This window comes from Chenopodium album, chromosome 1, assembly GCF_948465745.1.
Source record: "Chenopodium album chromosome 1, dcCheAlbu1.1, whole genome shotgun sequence".
NCBI classification, from domain to species: Eukaryota; Viridiplantae; Streptophyta; class Magnoliopsida; order Caryophyllales; family Amaranthaceae; genus Chenopodium; species Chenopodium album.
The window spans coordinates 501756-518658 of NC_137834.1; the positions used below are offsets into that span (position 1 = coordinate 501756).

The 16903-nt window shown below is 34.7% G+C and overlaps 2 protein-coding genes across 4 annotated transcripts; both read left to right on the forward strand.

Moving 5' to 3' along the window:
* Positions 1 to 567: 567 nt before the first annotated feature.
* Positions 568 to 3374, forward strand: LOC145638966 (eukaryotic translation initiation factor 5A-4-like). Its single transcript, XM_081690051.1, has 5 exons — positions 568 to 820; positions 2085 to 2207; positions 2303 to 2359; positions 2458 to 2532; positions 3020 to 3374. The coding sequence occupies exons 1-5, from the start codon at positions 698 to 700 to the stop codon at positions 3119 to 3121; spliced, it is 480 nt and encodes a 159-aa protein (XP_081546177.1). The 5' UTR covers positions 568 to 697; the 3' UTR covers positions 3122 to 3374.
* Positions 3375 to 4781: 1407 nt separating this feature from the next.
* On the forward strand, positions 4782 to 16778 carry LOC145638976 (mitotic checkpoint protein BUB3.3-like). 3 transcript variants are annotated; one of them, XM_081690075.1, is made up of 10 exons: positions 4782 to 5329; positions 5425 to 5555; positions 6379 to 6461; positions 12619 to 12870; positions 13123 to 13183; positions 14660 to 14740; positions 14817 to 14898; positions 15043 to 15143; positions 15923 to 16053; positions 16232 to 16778. In XM_081690075.1, exons 1-9 carry the CDS (start codon positions 5225 to 5227, stop codon positions 16005 to 16007), a joined length of 981 nt encoding a protein of 326 aa, XP_081546201.1. In that variant the 5' UTR covers positions 4782 to 5224; the 3' UTR covers positions 16008 to 16053; positions 16232 to 16778. The 3 variants fall into 3 exon arrangements, with proteins under 3 accessions (XP_081546201.1, XP_081546192.1, XP_081546188.1); XM_081690066.1 differs by having other exon boundaries at positions 4783 to 5329; positions 16486 to 16778; XM_081690062.1 differs by having other exon boundaries at positions 4783 to 5329; positions 15923 to 16778.
* The last annotated feature ends 125 nt before the right edge of the window (positions 16779 to 16903 follow it).

The window sequence follows — 16903 nt, forward strand, 5'->3', positions numbered from 1 at the left end:
TTTTAATTTTCATTGCATAGGTAGGCTATGTCATAATTCACAAAGCGTAAGATTTATTGGATTTGTTGAAGGTAGCTCACGTGCTTTGTCATGGGTAAGCACGTGAGCCGGCACGACATCCCACAAAGCCCATGGGCTCATGTCATGTTTGGGCTATAGCCTTACAGTTTTAGGCTCAATCAAAGCCATATGTAGTGTTATGTAGTAAAATGCCTACGAAGTATTACACAACTTTCATTCAATTTACTATAATAATGTTCACATTGCATGACGACAAATATGTCTTTTAATGAATAATTTTAATCAAACTCTATTCATTTTGTTCACGATCAAAATAAACATTATTCATGGGAACATCAAATTGTAATCAAATTCTTTTTGCATATTTGACCTAATTTGGTCCTGTATATTTTTCAACACAAAAAAAAAAAAAAAGAATAATCAAATTCCAAATTTCCTTTAAAAGGAAAAAGGGTTAGAAAAGTTAAATGCCAAATTGAATTCGTTCTTATCTGCGTAGCGTACTACATCGCCACTTCGCCAGAATCGCCGCACACTCACGCGAATCCCTATTTAAACACACACTCTCTCTCATTGCTTTCATTTCACGCTCACCTCTTTCTTCCTTTGCTAGGTTTTCTCCATTTTCTCTCTCCTCCATTTTTGTTTCTTCGAAGAACAAGGAGAAGAACTAGCCATGTCTGACGAAGAACACCAGTTCGAATCCAAGGCTGATTCCGGTGCCTCCAAAACTTTCCCTCAGCAAGCTGGTACTATTCGCAAGGGTGGCTACATCAACATCAAGAATCGCCCTTGCAAGGTAATCCAATAACCCCCTTTTTCTGTTTTTCAATCCGATTTTTTAGGGGTTTCGATTGATTTAACTGAAGCATTAGCATGAAAGATTGAATATTTTGGGTTCGTTTTTTAGGTCGGATTTTAGGGTTTTTGGTGAAGTTGATTTGTATTAATGAATAATGATATTGACGATTGTTTTCAATACTCTGTTGTTATTGATGTTGTTTGGTTGACTTTTAGTGGATAATGGTATTAACATCAAATTGAATCAGTTGACTGCGTTTTTAGCTTACATTTACATTCTAGGGTTTAGTCAGATAACTTTGCATTGATTTTTTTGATTAATAAATTTTGATATATATATGAGTTTGTAATGTTGCTGTATACATGAAGTTGCATAAATTAATGGCGAGCAAGATATCCTATGTTGTTGGATGCATTCTTATAGTTATCTGAAAGATTATTTTGGGATGTGTTTCATGAGTAACTTGTGAAAGTATTGAACTTTTGCACATGTAGGAGTACTAAAGTGTGCTATATTAGTTGCTTATTTTGCGACTCGTGGTAAAGTATTACACGAGTGAGGTGAAATGAAGAGTCGGAGTAACATGTTCATTGCTGATTGAACAAAATGCTAATGATGTGCCTGTAATCTGTCTTAGTTATCAATAGTTTAAGTTGTAACATCATCTGACCATGTCCGTTACTGAAATTTACTTGGCCTATCTTATGCAGATCTGAATTGGGTAACTTCTGATGTTCTTGTAGCTGAACTACTTTGTTTGTGTATTGGAATAGCTAATAGCTAGAAAGTGGATTTTATTTCTGTGCAATTTATTATATTGATACTTTAGTTTTTGGATCGAAAAGTTTAGTTTGTACTGTTGGTTGTGTACATAAGTTTACTGTCTTGAGATGGTTAAATTAATCTTGAATCAATTTGCCTTACTTTTTCTGTATATTTTTTTTTTTTATATCTCTAGAGTTTAGACATTTTTAATGGGCCTTGTCACGCCGTAGTAAATTTATAATAAATTGTTAAGAAAAGTTGTTTTCAGACTGTTTAATGGGCCTTGTCATGCTGTAGTAAATTTTTTGATGGTTGCTAGCAAAGATATTCAGATTCTTGTGTTTTGTTGTGTCTTTAGCTGTCTTGTTGGCAAGTGCAGTTTTTGATTCATTGATAGTGAATTCAGTGTAAAAGTTTTTCTGTAAATAGCACTTGAAGAAGTCGGATGCTCACGGACATCAATTTTCTCACCACAATTATTGTTTGGATATGGCAGGTTGTTGAAGTTTCCACTTCTAAGACTGGCAAGCACGGGCATGCTAAATGTAACTTTGTTGGTATCGACATCTTCACTGGGAAGAAGCTTGAGGATATTGTTCCTTCCTCCCACAATTGTGATGTATAGTTCTATTTTACTTTCTTTATTTTCATCACCTGTATCTCCTTCATTTTGCTCTTTCTTTAAACTTAATGGGTCTTATCATTGGTTTGCAGGTTCCCCATGTCTCTCGTACTGATTACCAGCTCCTTGACATAACTGAGGATGGTTTTGTGAGTATAATACAGTAGTTTTTAATGTATTCTGTAGTTCTGTTTGGCTTGAGCCTTCATTTTTTGGCTGTCTATTGTCTGATGCAAAAGCATTTCAGGTTAGCCTGCTGACTGATAATGGAGACACTAAGGATGACTTGAAGCTCCCAACTGATGAGGCTCTGCATAAACAGGTATGCATACAGTACTTTGTATGCTACTGCTTGTTCAAATTTGATTTATCCCTGCCTTTTGTTTCTCAAAATAAGCCAATGATATATATTTGTTATAATCTCTAGTCCTTCATTTTTCAAAAGGTCTGGAGCTTGTGCTCTACATTCATAAATGAATGTCAGTAATGATTCCAATCCTTCTCACTAATGTGTGCATTGTTTGCTGAAATGACAACTTCTAGTTGTCACATAAATTTTTAGTACTCTCATTTTGGCGATTGTTTATGCCCATTGGTATCTACTCTGCAAAATGATCTGAAAAGTGATGTTGAAGTGCCGTGTCTTGTGAATTGATTATGTTTATGTGCATCATATAATGCACAATCATCAGGTTTTTTTGGCATGTCTGTAACCCTTATGGACTGCTTTCATGATTTCATGCGTATTACTCTTTTTATCTTATAGTTCCTTGGAATGGTTAATTATTAATATTGCAATGCTTTTATAGATCACCGAAGGATTTGCCGAGGGTAAAGATATGATTGTGAGTGTGATGAGTGCCATGGGAGAAGAACAAATTTGTGGCCTCAAGGACATCGGACCCAAGTAACTGACTTGTGATCGATTCAAGTTGCCTGAAGCAATAGAGCATGAAATATGTGTGGTGTTAGCTTTTCTGAGAGATATCATGTATTTTGAGTTTATGCTGAAAATGATTTATGTCATGGGGCCTCATACTAGCTCCTATCTTAAGGTTTGACTCTTTATGTTGACCATTGTTATCAAATTAAGCAAGCTGTTTCAATTTTAAAAATGTATTGATATTTTTGATGCACTGATATGAAATTTGTGCTTTCTATCAATCAATGTTTCTCTTTTGGCTAGAAGCATAGATTAAGCTCTAGGCCTATAAGATGGATGGGCTTCCATGCCTTCCATGCTCTGGATTTAATGATAAATCTGTGATCGGAGTACTTTTAGTCCACTCGATGTTTGAGGTAAATGCGTTAGTGGTTGCTAGGTAATCTTCACCTGTGATTGGTGCTCACTATGCCCCATTAGGATGCAATTGCATTTGTAAAAGAACAAGGCTAAATTGCATTCAATGGCACACATTTTAGCCTAGATACAATTATTGACCTGAACTATTCAGACTATATGACCTAACATAAACTATCACTAAAGATAGTCATTGATATTCCGACCACCCTTGACATTTTTTTTTGCCGTGCATCACTGTTGATATTCAAAGCCAATCTCAGAGTTAATTTTAACCTCACAATCCTCGCATCACTAAATCCTTGTCTATTTAAAACTCTCCCACCCCTCTTGATATATTTGGGGTTTTTTTCCCCAAGATCTAAGAATGTCTCCCCTCGGTCCTTAATTTTCCCTGTTCCTAATTTAACCACCAAAGGAGCAATGTTAATAGTTTCCAAGCACAAAAAACTAGTCACCCGTTTTGTAAGTAAGCTTCATTAGTTTCTTTTGAAAAAAAAACCGTGAGAACTCAGTATTGGAAGAAAACTCACAAACCCCGTATTTATGGAGGGTGAATAATGTAATTACAAGCATTCAATTTGAAGGAATGCTCCCTTTAAACTCTCTTTCTAAACTATACAATGTTAATTTACAGTTTTGAATAAAGACTTTCCTAACTTTCGTGTATTTCTTTTAAAATAAATAAATAAAAATACGAAGTACTATCTATCCAACAAGCCTTAGAACTTTAGAAGTTAGAAGATATCAAAATATTCCTTAATTGCACCCCTTTAACTTTTCCCAATCCATTTTAATTAGCATAAAATCACTAGTACAAATATTCAATAAGTGGTCAGCAAAAGTAAATTGTCATTTATAAATTGTTATTTGAATAGGCATTTAATATATGAAATTATTGAATTGGTTGAAAATTTAATCTATAGTTTTAAAAATAAAATGTTGATTTTTATATGTAACAGCTAGTCAATCGCTACTTTACCGAACACTCATATCTAAATTATTTATCTTCATAGCTAACAACTTGTTGACAGCTAACAGCTAAATACACAGCTCACAACTAACTTCACAGCTACAGCTAGCTTCATAGCTATATTTTGCCGAACATGCCCTTAAACTCTTCTATATCCAATCTAACCTAATTCATAGTTTGACTTAAATTTAAAAAAAAAATTGCATAATTTAAATCAGACTTGGTTCGGCTAGTCTCAACTCTCAATTGACCTAGAAACCAGTGACCCAAATTAAAAAAAATAAAATATCTATAGACCAGTACCTTTTTTTTGAATTTTATTTAATTTTTGTTTAAAGAACTACAAGGACGTGTGATGGGAATCAATTCCAAAATCTCATAAAACCGGAACGAGAACTCTAACCACTTGTGATATCCTTACTCTCACTACCGAGTATACCAGTATACCAGGCTATATTGCCAGAATACCAGCAGACCAGCAGTAGTTTTGGTCGGCTCTATTTGCAATCCTTTTACTCCACTTGGGGCGCTCCTACTTCATCGCTTCTCACTCGATCTTTTGAGCGGGAATTCAAAAATATGAACAAGGAATTCGTTTCTTCATACTTAGCAGTAAAATATTATTTCTAGGGCAAACAAATTCTTCTATCCTTGATTGGTTGATTCCACATTCCCCCTAAATTTTACTCAAATTTTCAGAAACTAAAAATCCCAATTTTGGGAATTTTTGTTTAGGGAGAAATGAGTGGAAATTGTTTGAATTTCGAAGAACCCATTAAAGATGCAATCACTCGTGTACGATTTGCCCCAGAATCCAACAATCTTCTCATTTCTTCTTGGGATTCTGTAAGTCCTAATTTTTGTTTCTTCACATATTTTTATTCTCAATTTTCTTTTCAATTTAACTCAATTTAATTAATTTTTTCTTCAATTTTTTTTAGAGTATTAGATTGGTGGATGTGGAAAGCAGTGAGCTTAGATTAGAAGTTCAAACAGAAGCTGCAGTTCTTGATTGCTGTTTTCAGAATGAGTCTGTTGCTTTTTCTGCTGCTTCTGATGGATCCGTTTTCAGGTAGTTTTCTTTTCCCTTAAAAATTGGTTTTGTTGAAATTTGGGCATAAAATTATTCAAAAATTGCTTAATGAAATTGTAATTTTTATCCAATTTATTACCCACTTCATGGGAGCAGTCGAAATTTACCTAAAAAAGTAAGAAAGAATGAAAATTGTAGGAAGACAATGAGAAAGGGAGAGAATGTAGGAGAGATAAGGAAGAACTTGGGTGGAATTGTACACTTAGCATCCCTGCTAATGATTTTGATATGTGAGTTGTGATATTACACCCTAATAAGCGTAAGGCGGTTCGTTTAGGTTGTTTGATAATAATGTGAAAATAAAGTATGGATTTTGATCTAAAATAAGGCTAATCATATTGGCCTACAACATAATACAGGTATTAAAGTGAGACAAGGGGCAGGAAGCTTTGATTCTTGTTCATTGATCATCACTCCCTAAAGAGCTTTATTTTTGAATTATAATACACTTATAGCGAACACAAGCCTAGAAAATGCATGGAAAGTACTTAAAAAAGGGTTGGAATCTAACACTTGAAATGCAAGGAAGACTTTGGGTGTCTCTCCTGTAATAGGGCTAGTATTGGCTTGCTTATGTTTTTGTTAAATGTGAAGAACAGTAGAACACTATATATGTTAAGTACTAAATACCTGAAGTGTTAGATGAGAAATTGTGTATTCACCCTTGCGTGTATTGATTTAATTTCGGTTGGCTACATAATTTCCACCCTTGTTTCTATTGATTTATTTAAGCCAACACCTCTTTTCATGCTATGTTTGAGAATTACATGGTTATTACTTTGCTGCGGCTGGAATTTCTTAGGTATGACTTACACTCTGGAGCCTATGACATCGTTGGAAAACATGAAGATTCAGCAACTTGCATCGAGTATTCTCCTGAAATAGGTGAGTAGTATATGGTAGAGCAATTGCTGTGATAAAAAAAGTTTAGGAGGCAAATGCTTTGTGGTATGGTTTTATGATAATTTAGGCGTTATGTGTTAATTTGTAGAACCAAAAAGAATTCATAATTCCTGTCTTAGTCTGCAATTGTTTAATTTTATACTGTTATGTTTTTATGTGCATTTAATGTTGAAATAGCTTAAATGAAAAGTTAGTTAATCAGAGTGCTATTTGCCATTACTCTAGATATTGGCTATCTTCTTTGTGTCATTGTAATACGCGTGATAAAAACGGTTTATATACTTGGAGCATATATACAAGTACAAAACACTACATCTGTGTAGCTCTTAGACACCTCTTTGCTGTGGTTCTTGTACTGCAGCAAAAGTCACCCACACTAACGTGTCATTATAACAGAATTTATTACTTTATATAAACGGAAAGTATGCATCCCCAAGAAAATGTGGAAGCAACTCCAAATAGGGTAAACCCATAAGGATCAGAGACAGTAACAAGTAAAAATTATATTAATAAGTATATTTATGAGAGTTATCAATAATATCATAATCCATATTAAACCAGTGATACTAGAATTTAGTAATCTGAAGTCCCAAAACCAATTCCAAAAGACAGTGGTTTGACATAGCTGGATAAAACAACGGAAATCAAACAACAATGAGTAGTGATGGTCACTAATTAATCACTAATTTATAAATTGAGGGCAGTTTTAACATTCTTCAATCCTGGAAATGTAGGATAGTATTTTTTCTTGCATTAATCAGAGGATCAAGTTATCAAATTATGTATAGTTTTATAAAAAACACATTAAAGTGAGCAGCTTAATAAATAGAAAACTCTCTGTACATCTAAAGTCATGCTCTTTACAATATCTCTGCTTCTCTTAAATAATACGAATATTGGATCACTTTGGTCTGTAGTGCCAATTAATTTATGACACCTCATTCTAGCTTATTACAAACTCTTACCTAATCAAATTATTGCCTATAAGCTCATAAACAACTCTCTTCACTACACTAACCCTTTCCTTCTCAAGTTCAACAATTCTCCCCCTTTCCTTTTCTAAACAGCTTGATAGAAAATTCTAGTAAGCAGTTGCACTAGAGTCGGTCAAGTTGATGCAAACATGAAATATTGGTACCTTAAGCACTAAATTCCAAAATCAGAAATAAAATTAGAAGGCAATTTCCTCTTATTCTGCATCAAGCCCACTTGCCGCTCATAATGGGATGATGATGATAGACAACACTGAACTGTACTATTCAAGGATCAATATTTTTTTTTTAAATTTTTTTTTTTTTGTAATTATATATAAATTATATGATCTTGATGCCCTAGATTCCTTAAGTGTTTGTTGCTTTTACTCAACCTCCCCACAACACACATCTCTTAAATTTTATCTAGTATAGCTAGTATAACACATTAATGCCTTAGCCCTGTTGCATACAGTTTATAGTACTTAAAACTTCTGATATGTGATAGTAAGAAAGGTATTGAGAAGGATAGTAATCCAAATCAGAAAGCAGCTATTTCAGCTCCTGCTAGTAAAGTATGAAACTCGCACAACTGAAGTAACAATTTGCACCAAGTCAACATCTTATCTGATTCAACGTAAGATGTCTCGCCCGAATGAAATAGTATTTATCAATTTTACAAATACATCAACATAAGTAGGAAAAAAGGAGCCATTAGTTGGATTGTGAATCTACCAAAATTAGATTATGATAGCAAAGAAAAGACTCTGCTCCAAATATCAGATATGGATTAGTCTTCCTGCAATTCATTTCAAGGAACCTAGAGAACAGCACAGCCTTAAAATTATGGCACAAGACAAAAAGAATAGTTTGCACCCCCTATTTACAGGTCTTTCCATTTATCAAAGCAATGTGGTACCAAAAGATCTCAATAACACATATGCTATCTCTTCCCCTTTCTTTTACTTTTGTATAAGCAGCAAACCACTCCCTAAAGCGAGGTAATGAGAAAAGACTATGAATGGTCAATCGATTTGTAACTGGAATAACAATATTTTACTCATCTAAGAGCTCAGTATGAATATAATTAAGCGTAAAGGCCAAATGAATAGGCAATGGTCCCAACAAAGAGTTAAATCATCATAACTAATGGGAAACCAATCATCAAAGGACAAAAGCATAATAAATAGATACGTAGTTGATAGGTTGTCGTACACCTGTCAAAAATAAATTCCTAACAAAACCAACTAACAATGTAGTAAGGTAAGTAGGGTCGAATCCACAGAGAGATGGTTATTCAATCTAACTTCTAAGGTATGGAGAAACTAAACTATGTCACGAAATTGGGATAGAAAAATAGTCTAAATTAAAAGAGGGAAAAAATAATTAATAAAAAGACCTAGGGTTATGGTTCACCATGTTTATACTTCTAAATCTACCAAAATACCAATAACAATTCAATCAAATAATTATCTAGAGCAATTGCTAAGCCTACTGTCGGGTCTTAACGCTCTCAATTCAACATATGTAGTTCGGTCGCTAACATAATCAGAATTGCTAATTGAAGGTAAGCCTCTAAAAGTAAGATCTTTCGATTCAAACTCTTATTAACAATAATTAATCAAACAATTGATCAGGTTGCAAGATTAACAATAAAACACTATCAATTAGAGATATCAATAATCTGTAGTTCGGTTGCACTGAGGAAGATGAAACCTAAGAAGGCGGTTGGCCCTGATGGGGTACCGATAGAGGTGTGGAGGTGTTTGGGTAAGATTGGTATTGATTGGTTAACAAACCTTTTCAACAAGATATGGACGGCTACAAGGATCCCACAAGATTGGAGGAAGAGCACCTTGGTCCCGGTTTATAAAAACAAAGGAGACGCTCAAGATTGTTCTAACTATCGAGGAATTAAGCTTATGAGCCATACTATGAAGTTGTGGGAAAGGGTGATTGAACAAAGGTTGAGGGCATGCACAAGCATTTCAGATAACCAATTTGGTTTTATGCCTGGGAGATCTACTATGGAGGCAATCCATTTGATAAGACAAATGATGGAGTTTTATAGGGTAAAGAAGAAAGATCTTCATATGGTCTTTATTGATTTAGAGAAGGCATATGACAAGGTGCCAAGAGAGATACTTTGGTGGGCAATGTTGAAGAAAGGTATCCCACGAAGGTATGTAGACCTAGTTAAGGATATGTATCGGGATGTGTCAACAAATGTGAGGACATGCGGAGGGTTGACAAAAGATTTCCCTATTACAATCGGATTGCATCAAGGGTCTGCATTAAGCCCTTTTCTTTTTGCAACGGTTCTAGACGAATTAACTAGACCAATTCAAGATGAGGTTCCATGGTGTATGCTGTTCGCAGATGATATCGTTTTGGTGGATGAGACTAAGGATGGGGTTAATGTCAAGTTGGAGCAATGGAGGCAAAGGTTGGAATCTAGAGGGTTTAAGCTAAGTCGGAGTAAGACTGAATATTTGGTATGTCGTTTTGGCACTCAGAGGGGGACAAGCAATGAAGTGGTGAGTTTGGATGGAAAGGATTTGACCATGAGTGAATGTTTTAAGTACCTAGGGTCGATCATCCAGAAGAATGGTGACATTGATCAAGACGTGACCCACAGGATTAAGTCAGGGTGGCTTAAATGGAGAGCGGCCACGGGAGTGCTATGCGACCGCAGCATTCCCTTAAAGTTGAAGGGAAAATTCTACAGGACTGCCATAAGACCAGTGTTGCTCTATGGTACAGAATGTTGGGCTTCTAAGAAAGAGCATATTAAAAAGATGGAGGTTACGGAAATGCGCATGTTAAGGTGGATGTGTGGAAACACTTTAAGAGATAGAATCAGAAATGAGGTTATTCGCAAGAAAGTAGGTGTGGCGGGCATTGTAGATAAATTAAGGGAAAATCGTCTGCGTTGGTTTGGACATGTAAGACGGAGACCCGAGGGTGCACCGGTGCGAAGAGTGGAAGAGTGGGACCATGGAGGGATTAAACGAGGAAGAGGGAGACCAAAGATGACTTGGTTGGAAGGAGTGAGGAAGGATATGAAGTGCATGGATTTACGTGAGGATGAAGTTTTGGATCGTAAGGGATGGAGGAGAAAGATTTATGTTGATGACTACACGGAATAATCAAATTTGGTTCATGTTAGCCGACCCCACTTTTGGGATTAAGGCTTTGATTGATTGATTGATTGATTGAATAATCAAATCATAAATAATATCAATCAAGAATTAAAGTATAAACATGGATTCTCAAACCCTAGAAATTAAACTACTCAAACATGAAAGAAATAATTAAAGCTAAATCTAATAAAGAAAGCATAATTAAAATAAAGAAATAAAATTACCTCAATGAATAAAATTAATAAACTCAAGAACAATCCATGGAGTTACCCATGAGAAAACTAGGGCTAAGAAAACGAATGTAAAAACGACCTAAAGGAAAAATAATAATCCCTTCAAGTATTTATAAACTTTCTAAATTCTAATCTAAAAATAAATAAAGAAAAGAAATAAGAAAATAAAGATTACATAAGTTGAATTATTATTGGATGATAGAAGATGACGTGGCCCGAAGACTTGTGACGATGTGGAATGAAAAAGCTACTCGAGACTTCAAGGCTGCTCGACCAGACCTGCGGGCGCAGGCTGGTGGCCGCGGGCTGGCAGTAGCTGCGGTTGGAGTCGAGTGGTCGCGGGATAGGGGCGCAGCAACATCCCGCGGGTGGCTGACTGCATTGCTTGAATTCAAACGCCTATAACTTCCGTTCTAGAAATTTTATTGAGGCGTGCGACCTATCATTGGAAAGCTCTTCAAGTCTAGTTTCCAACGCTATTTGAATCGCTTCAATCCGATCTGTAGAACTCAAGTTATGATCAAAAGAGTGATCAAAGGTCTGTTTTGCCACTTTACAAACCTTCGTTTTTCTTCGTTTCTAACTCAAATTCATTTCCGTAAAGTACATAACGACCCTTGTGAATGCTATATTCATGTCTCATGAACATATTAATCAAAATCAACATCCAAAAACATGGGATCTCCAATTAATAAACTCAATTCATCGGCTTCCATCCAAATATCATCCGAATCAACTCCAAACACTACGAAAGCGTCCAAATGTCTATCAAATCACCTGAAACATTAAGAAAAACACAAACGGAGCGTAATAGTGTACAAAATAAACAACTTATGTATTTACGACCTAAAAAGCGACTAAAAGACCTAAAAAGCAACTATAAACTTAACATAAACGTGCCTATAAATCCTATATAAATGTGATTCATCAGTAGTATTACAAAAAAGGCATATAGCTAGGAGAGGAATAGTTGCAGGACTCTTTAATGTGCTCTATGCCTCTATCTGTCTATCAGTTAACTCAGAACCATAATACATATTTTTCATGAGATTTCTATGAAACAATAAATTATTATGACATCCTTCGGTAAATGGAATTGCGTACAACCTATCCCAGAGTACTTACCCAACAAGTTCATACAAAACCCATGCCATTGACCTTGGCTTGTCCATCTCTTTTTTGCCTTATCACAACTGGAAGGTTCCAAAATATTGTTATCTGATACTCATCGTCAATCATCTCCATGAACTTTATTGCTGCTTCACCATCAAGTTTTATATGGCAGCTCACCTAACATGTTCGTCCCTCCATGATCTTAAACTTTTATATAGAAATGCCAGACTTGTGATAACACTAATAGAGTTTTAATATCATAAGAAATTGTAGTGAATTGCGCATGTGTGTAATGCTAGATGATGGTAAGAACTTGGTGGCATCTTTGTGGTATTTTGTATTTAATACTTTAACTGAGAGCTGCCCCATATACAGAGTATGAACCTGATACAATTTTTGGACCATCTTTAAAGCTTTAAGTTCTTGTTGTAGGCAGGCTATTAAATGTGTTTTGTATTACGAAGTATGTAGTTTGTGTTCTTCATTGAAGAGTTTTAGAGGCTCGAGTTTCTTGGACATGATACTAAGTCAAACAATCTTACAGTCTATAGGTATGAACATGCTTGAGAATTTTGTCTGCTTTGTTGAAGCAATGAGCAATATCAATCTATCATTACTAAATTAGTTCCTTCTTTTAAGTTCTAACGAGCTCTTAAATATTAGTTTCTTATTTCTCTAGGGAAAGTGATAACAGCTGGTTGGGATGGAAATGTAGTCTCATGGGACTCACGCTCAGTAAAGGCTTCACATGCTTTTGTTGGCTCCAATTCACATGTGGAGTCTATATCACTATGCGGATTTGAATTGTTAGCAGCCATTGGTTCTTCGGTGCGTAAATATGACTTGCGGAAACTGAATGGAACAATCCAAGCAGAGGATTTATCAATGAATAAATGGATAAGATGTCTAAGCTCCATGGCATTCCAGAAAGGTATCTTTTGTTTCCTACTTTCCTGTTCTAGGGTCATTTAGTTTTGGCAAAAAATAATAAATTTAAAAAATAAAAATAAAAATCCATGCATCTTTTCATTTATTTTTAAAATTAATCTTTCGTTTGAATGAAGGATAATAGTTACCTTGTTGGAATACTATCAAATTGCTTTCAGCCATTCTATCTCTATCTTCTGAATTGTGTGATGAAATCACATATTTACTCTAAACTAAACCCTTGGTTTGTATTTAGGCTTTGCAGTTGGGTCGCTTGATGGTCACGTTACACTACAATCGCATTCAGTAGAGAAGGGGTAATCTACTTGTGTATAAAGCTGGAATTCTTTGCATGAATGTTTGTTACAATATGCAATATAGGGAGCCATTCTCCTTGTTTTTTTCTTTGTGACTCTTCTTTGATGATGACTGGCCAGTTGAAGATTGGTTAGCATTTAGAGCATTTGCAGCTCTGTCACTCTGTCTAAATGTTAGAAACTGTATGTTAAAAGCTAATGTACCACAAATTAGTGTAAGATCAGATCTGCGGTAGTCGGTAAATAAATATGCCCAATCTGTTTTCAAGTCTCTAACCACCTTATTAAACATAGATGCTATAATCGGTAAAGTTTGATTTCATTGGTCAGTTCATTAGAAATTTGGAATACAGTTAGAGTAGCTATTGGAAATCTATTTACAAATAATGCAAGTATATTTATTCTTATACAGTAGATTTCATTGTCAAATTTTCTTTTTAGGAAACATTTTCTGATAAAATGATTTTTCATGGACAACAATTTTCAAAAGAAAACATAATTTTAAAATTAGTTTCCTTACAAAAAAAATTATAAATACAGAAGAGTATAGGAGTGGAACGGAGAAGATGAATGGGAGAGGAGAAAATACTCCCTCCGTCCCGTATTGATTTGATCGTTTATCAAATTTCATGGTAACTAAGAAGAATAGAGGGAGTAGAGAAATATTCTATTGTAAAGATAAAAAGTAAAGAATATTATGGGAAAAATACAAAGTAGAGATTATTGTATGGTAAAGATAAAAAGTAAGTAATGATTTTTTGGGTATATGTGTATTTTGTATGAGAAAGATAAAAAGTAAGTATTTTGTATGGATATATGTTATATTTAGTAATTTAGAAACAGAACATCATTTTGGGACACCCGATTAGGAAAACAGGCACATCAATACGGGACGGAGGGAGAAGCTGTTAGTAGGGAGAAAAAGTTGGTATTACTTTCATTTTAAAAGAAAAATGTTTTCCTGTACTGGGAAAACTATTTTCCACATTCGGAAATGTTTTCCTTTCTTTACAAACCAAACGATAGAAAACGGGAAATTCCTTTTCCTAAGAAAATTTTCTTTCAAAACAAATGGAGCCTAAATATAGCAGAACCCAGAAATTTTTCCATCGATGCTTCTTAGATATTACTAACTAGATGTCATTTGGAAATATAGAATGTTTTTGTCTTTTTGCTTTTTAACATAAGGCTTATATCATAGGTTATATGTCTGCTTTAATGTACTCCCGTAATAATTATTTAAGTGTTTTTTTTTGGTACAATAGATGCATATATGGAGTATAATAAAACAATTAACATTTAATTGCCAGTTAATGTGGTTCTGGTCTGCTCTATAATCCTTATTCGATCTCTCATTTCATATAGTTGCTGGGCAGTCCAGTCCTTGCTGCCTTTTGCCTGTAGCCTTTCAAGTTGCTGAATATTTTGAGTCAGAAGTATTCTCATGATTCTTATTGTACTGTGAAATTTTCACAGGTATACGTTTCGATGTGTTCCAAAATCAACTAAAGGAAAGTATCATCTTGTAGCAGTGAATGATATTGCCTTCAGTCCATCGTATGTATTCTTCCATAGTTGCTTATGTTTTTTTGTTGTTGTTGAAGCTTTTATGAATAATTAGGTTATTTAACAGTCTTCCAGGTGTTTTTGTCACTGGTGATAATGAGGGTCATGTCATTGCATGGGATGGTTCAAACAGGAAGAGATTGTTAGAGGTATATTCTTCTGCTCTTGAAGCGTATAAGTTGTCTCCCTCTCTTTCTTACTCCTCTTTGAGACATATGGATTATGTGCTTTTTTCCAGATAACCACTCGAACGTTTTCATAATCTAAGCAATTTATGTGAATGATTTTTGCAGCTTACAAGATATCCAAATAGTGTGGCTTCGTTATCATATAACCATACAGGGGAGCTTTTGGCAGTTGCTTCAACTTATACATACCAAGAAGCTTATGAAATGTAAGATCTCTGCCCTCCCTCCTTAAAAAGTCTTTCCTTGAGTATGTTGTCAACTTATGATCTATATAAGATTCCAAATTTCCAATAACAGTTGTAATGTTGCAAGGAATGGTATAACTGAAATGATGGTAAAATTTTAAATGGTGCTAGTGGCTGATATATCTGTTGGCTGCTGTAAGTATTGGTTATGTATGATGTGTATATTGCATAAAAAATATTCCCACTGTCCTAAACTTATCTTCACTCAAAATTGGCTCAGAGGTTAATAGTAGTTATATATAGAATTAATAATTGAAATTGGGTAGGGTGAGAAAAGGGTAAGAGAAAGTGTTGGGAAATTTTGAAAACGGTAAATGTGCTGGAGAAATAAATAGGGAAAAAGAGTGGTGAAGATTTTTATTAGGACACTCCAAAATGAAAAGCCTGAAGATGAATTTGGGACGGAGGGCCTGAGGGAGTTTTGCCCCTGATCTTGCTAAGAAAGTAAGAAGTTTTATTTGGCAAGTTGAGCTTAAGCTTAAGCTCTTAAAAAAAACAGTTTCTTTTTTGTGGGGTTTTACTTGCATTCTCAGCCATAAACAATGCTAACGAATGCCAGATTCTGCTTTTGTTCTGCTTCTGAACTCCAACTTTTGAATTCTAGAACAATATAAATCTTGTTCTGCTTGTAGTTGTTCATCATTTTTTGTTTTGTTCTTACATTGTTTGCTTGTATTTTCCACTGATACAATTTAGTAAGTTGGATGTGGAGCCTTACTAAAGTGATTTACTTTTACCAGAGAAAACCAACCTCAAATATTCATTCAAGAATTGGGTGAAAGTAATCTGAAATCTGCAGCAGTTGGGAGCTCTGCTCGGGGATAGTGGCAAATTCCAAATGGCAATGTAGATTCTTTCTTGATTTAATTAGGTATTGTAATTTCTTATTTAGAATGCAACTCACTCTCTGTTCTGTACTACGATTTACTCAAAGTTGCTTATTACCTAGCAAATTATAAGTTGTATGATTTACAATCAGATTGAAGAATAACACTTCTCTGTTCTTTGCTGGCCTTTTTCCATCTTATTCATTTTCTGCACCTACTAAGGTCTGAGCTTTTCTGACAAGGAAATGAGGCAGATCTAAACAACTATAATCTGTCTGATATCCTATGCTGCAAACATAACTTTCATGCGCTACTCGTTGACTGTGAACCTACGCATCTTGCTGAATTTACTCCACAATCTTGCAAGTGGCCAGCTAGGGTCAATTGACTCATCTTGGTTGCCATCCTTTTGTCTTATAACTGTTGACTGCATCTTTTGTCTGATGTTAATGGTTAAAGATTTTCATCTTTTGAAGGGGTTTTGCTGTGAAGGTTGTGCCAGGTTTCATTGTCCATTAAACATCAGTCGATTATTGCAGTCTTGTTACTTATATGAATTCCCATCTAAGCTACAAAGTCGACAGGATGAAGAATTGAAGATGCAGCGGAGATAAATGGCCTTGTTAAAGCTTTGATTGTTTCCACAAGCTGTAATTGAAAGAAATTTCCTCTAGACAAAGCAGATCTAACTAAGCCTTTGACAAGAATTTGTAAAGCAGTCAATTTTTTAAAAAAAATTTATGATAATACTCTTATTTTTTTTTAGCTCTTTTGAAATATTGATTAGGGTAAAGATGGAGTTGATGTTGCTATTCATTTTCGATTATTTCTTGTTTTTACAAAGATCATATTTTATAAACTCAAAAACATTTTAAATCTATTATATATATATAT